The sequence below is a fragment of the Asparagus officinalis genome, chromosome 5 (assembly GCF_001876935.1).
Source record: "Asparagus officinalis chromosome 5, Aspof.V1, whole genome shotgun sequence".
In the NCBI taxonomy this organism is placed as follows: domain Eukaryota; kingdom Viridiplantae; phylum Streptophyta; class Magnoliopsida; order Asparagales; family Asparagaceae; genus Asparagus; species Asparagus officinalis.
The window spans coordinates 79,365,950-79,373,279 of record NC_033798.1 but is presented as its reverse complement, the minus strand read 5'-3'; the positions used below and the strand labels follow the sequence as shown (position 1 = coordinate 79,373,279).

Here is a 7,330-nt window from a genome sequence, read left to right as displayed (position 1 = left end):
AATGCTAAAAACATTCTAATTGACTCCAATCTTGCAACCGATGCAAAAGTTTCGTCATAATCAATATCCTCCTCTTGATTGTATCCTTAGGGCAACTAAACAAACTATACTTCTAGTCATTATGCCAAATTCATCAAGTTTATTTCTAAAAACCTATTTTACTTCAATAACATGGAAATATTTAGGTCTAGGAATAAGTTTTCAAACATTATTTCTTTAAAATTTGTTTAATTCAACATGCATAGCTAAAACCCAAAATTCATCATTCAAAGCATCATCAACACGTTTAGGTTCAATTTAGGATAAGAAACCTACATTACCACACTCACTCATAGCCTTCGAGCGAGTTAAAACTCCTTTTGATGGACTCCCTATAATTTACTCCTTGGGATGATCCGGTGCAAATCTCCAAGCTTTGAGGAGTTCCTCTTGATTTTGTTCAAGATTCCCTTTTCCATCTTTTGGTGCATCCGTTGAGGGTTTGTCATTTATTTGCATGAGTTCCAATCCTTTCTCAATATCATCATCATTCCTAGGCACACCATCTTGAGAACCATCATTAGTTTCATCAAAAGTAACGTTTATAGATTCCTCAGCAACGAGTGTTCGTTTGTTAAAAACTCTATAACTCTTACTCCTTGATGCATATCCCAAAAATATACCAACATTAATCTTTGAATTAAACTTATCATGGTGATCTTTAGTGTTCAAGATAAAATATTTACAACCAAAAATACGAAAATAACCAATGTTTGGTGTTTTGCCAAAATAGAGTTCATAAGGTGTTTCCTTGAAAATAGGTCTAATTAAATCACAATTTAAAACATGATAATCCGTATTGACGGTTTCTGCCAAAAAATATTTTGGCAAATCAAAAGCATTAATCATTGTTCGTATCATCTCTTGTATGATTCGATTTTTTTGTTCAATAGCATCATTTTGTTGTGGTGTTCTTGGAGCAGAAAACGTATGTGTTATACCATGATGGTCACAAAAATCACTAAAAGGTTTATTTTAAAATTCACCACCATGATCACTTCTAATTTTAAAGATTTTCAAATCCTTTTTATTTTTAACTCTTTTTGTAAAATGAGAAAATTCTTTTAAACATTTATTTTTATTTGTAAGAAAAATCACCCATGTAAAATGTGAAAATTCATCAACAATAACAAATACATAGAATTTACCTCTAAGAGAGGCAACACACATAGGATCAAAGAGATCAAAATGTAGTAATTATAAAAGTTTAGTAGTGGATACCTCATTTATGGATTTGAAAGAATTCTTAGTTTGTTTACCTTTGGCACACTCATCACAATGAGAATCTTTGACATACGTTAGACTTGGTAGACCTCTTACCAAGTTCTTCTTTGAAAGCTTAGATATTAACTTCATATGAGCTTGTCCAAGTCTCTTGTGCCAAATCCAAGGATCTCCGCCATGTCACTTAATTTGTTTAAAAATTATGTCATACCCTTTGAAATTCTTAGTTTGTTTAAAAATTATGCCATAGCCTTTGTCACTTAAAAGCTTAGATATTAACTATTTTCAAATTCTTAGTTTGTTTAAAAATTATGAGATATTAACTATTTTCAAATTCTTAGTTTGTTTAAAAATTATGTCATAGCCTTCAAGGAAACACCTTACGAACTCTGTTTTAAATTCTTAGTTTGTTTAAAAATTATGTCCAAGGATCTCCGCCATGTCACTTGGTAAGAACTTTGAAATCCAAGAATCTTCTTTGAAAGCTTAGATATTAACTATTTTCAAATTCTTAGTTTGTTTAAAAATTATGCCATAGCCTTTGTCACTTAATTCTTAGTTTAAAAATTATGTCATAGCCTTTGTCACTTAAAAGCTTAGATATTAACTATTTTCAAATTCTTAGTTTGTTTAAAAATTATGTCATAGCCTTCAAGGAAACACCTTATGAACTCTGTTTTAAATTCTTAGTTTGTTTAAAAATTATGTCTCCACAATTCATTTACAATGTTAGTAAATCGAGAAAATATATCGTTAATTGACTCGTTAGGAAGAATTTTAAATTACTCATAATCATGCATGAGGCTACTAATTTTGGACTCTTTTACTTGGGGGTTCCTTCATAAGTAACACATAGTTTCTCCCAAATCTCATGTGCGGCTGCACATATGGAGATCCTATTCTACTCATTAGGGGTGAGACCACAAATCAAAGCGTTCATAGCTTTAACATTTAGGTTAGCCAAGTGCCTTTCATGTTCGGTCACATCTTTATTAGACTTCTTAATATATTTCTTCTCTATTATCTCTAGGATGTCAAGATCAATGCATCGTAAGTAAATTCTCATCCTAACTTTCCAATATGCAAATTTATTGCCGGTGAACAAATGGGGTCTAGTGGTTGTTGATCTTCAAGCATATGCACATTCATTGTAGAATCCATTTAGATCTTTTCTCTAAGGTGGTTAGACCTAAAAAATATGTAGAGACCTTACTCTGATACCAAATGAAATTACCCTAGAAGAGGGTCAATAGGGTAATGAGATAATAAATATGTAATTAAAAATTATCAATGCAATACACAAACCAAATTAAATACAAAGGCAATAATATTCAACAACTTTATCTTGCTGGGAATCAAATTACATCACTTTCTAGCCTTCCTCAATTTCCTAATCTGGAGGTATGTATGTAATTTGCTTACAACGTGTCTTCCACTCAATATGGCATCATATGTAATGTCTTTATGGTCTGAAATGCTCCCTCTTCTTCTAGTTTTTATCTGTTGCTCAAAACAGGTTGAAGTCTCTTGCTATGGCAAGTCAACCTCGCCTGCAGGTTAGTTAAGAATATTATTAATTCTTCTTTCAATCCCTCAATTTTTCTTGAGGTTCCTTTGACCTCCACCTAGGTACTGGCTGCAAGTAAGAACAAGATATCAACTCTAAAGGGGTTCCCGCATTTACCAGTACTTGAGGTTAGTTTTGTAGCTGTCTATTTTTACTTCAATATGGGTGCTGGTTTTCTCTGCCTTTCTAGTCCTTAACTTGCCAAATACTTGTCGTTTTCACATGTGTTATTGCTGATATTACCTTATGAACTTAAGACTGTTGAAACTGTTTTCAGCTTCATTGATTCTCAGTGGCCTCAAAATTTAAGGAGCATAGGACGTTGGCCGCGAGGGCGGAGCGAGAGGAGGAGGGGAGGAAGGAGGAGGAGGAGTCAAGGAAGGAGTTGACGACAGCGAGGATGGAGGAGGAGGGGAGAGGCGGAGGGATTTGGAGGGAGGGGAGGAGAGATAAAGTCGGCCACGACACACATACCGCTTCGACCACTGCAGGTTTTGCAGTCGCTAATGCTAATCTGTTCGGTTTTGCAAATGGAACTGCTCGAGGAATGGCAACTCGAGCCAGGTTGGTTATGTACAAAGCTTGCTGGGGATTCTATGGATGACCGGTCTCTGACATAGTTGCTGCCATCGACGCTGCAGTCAAGGATGGTGTTCATATCCTCTCTCTATCTCTTGGTGGAGGACCTGAAGAATTCGATGTTGATGTTGTCGCTATCGCCACGTTTGCTGCTGTTCGTAATGGCATATTTGTCGCATTTTCTGCAGGCAATAGCTGGCCAGATGAAGGATCTCTCGTTAACATTGCTCCGTGGATCACGACGGTCGGCACTGGATCAATCGATCGCAAGTTCCCTGCGCGTTTCACGCTAGGGAACGGTGAAGTCTACGTTGGACAATCTTTATATCAGCAATCACCAAACTTTACAGGATTTTCTCCTCTTGTTTATGTGCCGCAATGTTTGATGTCTGATACAGAAATAACACAACTCGTCAAGGAAAAGATCCTCGTATGTGAAAATGCATTTGTTGAGCTCGGTATGAAAGTGGCTAAATCCAGAGGTGTCAGTCTGATCAGACTCAATGGCAATTATAGCAGCGAAGGAGTTATCGTTAAAGCATTCACATTGCCAGGTTTGACATTAGGCTACTTTGAAGCACAGAAGTTGATCAAATACATAAACTCAACCTCAAATCCAAGAGCTTCGCTTCAATTCTCATATCGCTGGTGTCGCTGTCCTCATATCGCTGTCCTGTACTCCAGTACTTTGATGTCCTATCCTCATATCGCTGGTGTCGCTGCGCTTCTCAAAGCAGAACACCCAAATTGGTCGCCAGCAATGATTCGATCAGCGATGATGACCACAGCGTTCCCACTCGACAACAGCTATTGCCTAATTTTCCTCGACGAAAACCTAAAGCCTGCGAATGCACTAGCAATCGGTGCAGGCCATGTCGATCCTGTGAGGGCGAAAAATCCAAGGCTGGTGTATAACCTAGGAGTACAGGATTACATCAATTTTCTCTGCACAATGAATTACACCGAGACACAAATTAAGAGGTTCGTGCCAGAGCCAAGCTCGTGTTCAAAATTTGGAGGAGGGGTGGGAGATCTTAACTACCCGTCTTTCATGGCGATATTCGACGTAGAGACAAATGAGAGGACGTTGACGAGGACCTTGACGAAGGTCTCGGAGCTGCTCAAGACGAACTCGCTTCCATCGCAAAGAATGGGCGGTGGTGGAGAGGGCCGAAGGAGGAGGAGGAGGAGAGGAGGGAGGGGGAGGAGAAGATTGAGGGGATTGGGAAGAGGGAGGAGGAGGGAGGAGGAGGGAGAGGAGGATGAGGGAGAGGGGGAGGTTGAAGAGGATGAGCAGGAGGAGGGAGAGGGGGTAGGAGCAGGAAACTATATTTAATGAGGGTTTTTTTATAAAAAATCCCAATCAGCACTGGCCGGAACAGTAACTACGGCCAAATTTAAGGCCTATATGGCGCCGGAGTTGAGAAAATATACCAATCTGACAAAACTAAAAGAAAATATACCAACTTGTCACCAAGCCTCATATATATATATATATATATATATATATATATATAGAGAGAGAGAGAGAGAGAGAGATTAGAGAATAGTTAGTCAATAGTGACATGCGATATGTTCACGAGATTCAGTGCTTCGATCTACGTTCCCGACCACCTCTCCCGATGGTAAATACACTATCACACTTGGTTTGGAAGCCAGAACTTCTTCACAACGATCTCCTCTTGAGATCTTACAATCCACACAAGTGATCTCCTCGAGATCAATCTCACCACACAATCACAATGGAAGAAGGAAAAACTCTCACAACAATCCTATGATAAGGATCAAGTGAAGAACAAGTAAATCTCAAGGGTTATGGAGTGTGGATGTGAGAAAAACAAAGATTTAAACATAATTGAGGATTAAGAAATGAAAGTTTGAGCTCAAGAACACTTAGAAAACCAAACTTAAGATTTTTCTCTTACTTAGTTGATTACTAAAGTGAAAAGAACAATAGGGTATATATAGAAACCCCAAAGAAAAGCTTAAAACCCAAACAAGTACCAAAATACTGAAAAATTAGCTAGTATAAAAACTAGGCGTTACAGTAGATCCGGTAGACCGATGAGTCATTGATACGAGTCACCGTGCGAGCACCCTTTGGTCGCAGAATTACCAAAAGGTGGGTTGAGAAGAAGACAACTAAAACACAAGAACAATTCAGTATGGCGAAGGAAAATATATTCTCTAGATTATGAAGAATCAATTATTACAAATCTCTCCCTCACAATCTCACTAGAATCGAGAATAACCCCTCAATCCTCTCTAAACCCTAATACAATGATTAGAATCTCTCTTATTTCCCTCTCATTTAAGATCTCATAGATCCTCACAATCTAAACCCTAATCCTTTTGATTAGGATCTTACTTAGACCTAAAACCCTTTAGATCTACATCTTGGCCTCTCACCCTCCTCTGTTTAGAACCCTAAACAGTCCCTATTTATAGGGTTTATAACATGGTGGCAGTCTGGTAAATAACCAGACCAAACCTAAACAGGAAAACATGTAAACAGAATCCTTAAAGAATCTGGAAAGCTCCGATGAGTCGACTCATGAATAGTTATGAGTCGACTCATAACTAATGAGTCGACTGGTCAGAGACGTTTTGTTAACAAGGCTTGATTTCTTGAGTCGACTCAAACATACACATGAGTCAACTCATGAGGCTGAAAACTGAAGCTTCGATTCTTTGATTCTTCGCCTCGCTCCAGGCTCCATCCTGTGCTCTGCCGCGTCGCTTCACACCACTATTTTCAAGATATCATGAGAATCACCTATCCTCAAGCTCCCACGAGGATCATTTTTTTCCGAAGAGAAGATACACCCGTATCAGTCATGTCCAATCGACCGACTATTTGATCATTATAGACTTATCAATCTGGAACTAGTTTGGTAGACCGACAATGATATCCTGGTCGACCGACCCTCAGCCATCAGTCGACCGCACAAGGTAAATCGGTTGACCGAATGTGACTGTCTACAGGGTCATGAAAACAGCTCTTTTGGTCAGTTGACCGACGGGCAAAGCTCAGTTGACCGAAAACATGCATATACAGGAATTTGATATTTAGTTAAAAATATGACTTTGTAAAATCAAAATAAAATATCAAATAAATTCTAAAAATTATAAAACTTTGGAAAATGCTTAAAAACATGTTTTTGAACATGTTACAAAAGGAATTTTTGAAAGATCATTTACCAATAGTAAAAACTATTCATTTTTCAAAATAGTTCAAAAACAAAATTTTTGTGAAAGTTTGTGTATGAACCCAATGAACTTCAAATGTTATTAACTCAATAACTTGTCTACATTAAGCACTAGAGAGAAAGAAAAATATGCAAATATCTCACATATATGAATATAATTATTTGGTCTTGATATTTGCTCATATTTAGATGAAGCTTCTCGTTTGAATTGAGAAAGCTTTGCTTCACCAACTAGCATTCGCCTTAATGGATATTATCGTTGTAACTCTTTGTTCTATCCAATCCTTCAACTATGGCACTAACTTGCTTGATAAATTGTAATCTACACAATATAACTCAACAAGCAATTAGCACCAACACTACTATAAAAGGTCCTATTAGCAACGTTTATTTGATTAACCGTTGCTAATAAAGGCTATTAGTAATGGTTATGATAATAACTAATTCCAACTTCCTATTAATAACGGTTCACCTTTTCATTTACAAGTTAAATTAATTAAAATATCAAATCTGTTTTGAAATAAAATGAGGGAAATGAAAATTTGGACGCTCAAGAAGTTAGAAAATTTTAAAAATTGGGTGACTCCTTCCTTCTCCTCTCTCATTCTCTAACGCTCAAACCCTAACCCTAGAATCCCCACTGCTTATTGCCTCCCCCCGCAGCTCCTCCTCCATCCCCACACTAGCCTTCCCCAGCCTAAACCCCCGTCAG

General features: G+C 37.6%; 1 protein-coding gene and 1 long non-coding RNA gene across 2 annotated transcripts in view; both read left to right on the top strand.

The window, feature by feature from the left end:
• LOC109841435 lies at positions 2,599–2,958 on the top strand. The gene is made up of 3 exons (XR_002247276.1): positions 2,599–2,664; positions 2,757–2,819; positions 2,893–2,958. It is a non-coding gene; the product is annotated as an uncharacterized LOC109841435 (long non-coding RNA).
• The window catches only part of LOC109842056 (subtilisin-like protease SBT1.7), a 4,664-nt gene continuing 694 nt past the window's right edge, over positions 3,361–7,330 (top strand). The window contains exons 1-2 of the mRNA XM_020410973.1: positions 3,361–3,394; positions 3,451–4,390. Of these exons, the coding sequence (XP_020266562.1) occupies positions 3,361–3,394; positions 3,451–4,390 (974 nt within the window). The remainder of the gene's footprint in view (positions 3,395–3,450; positions 4,391–7,330) is intronic.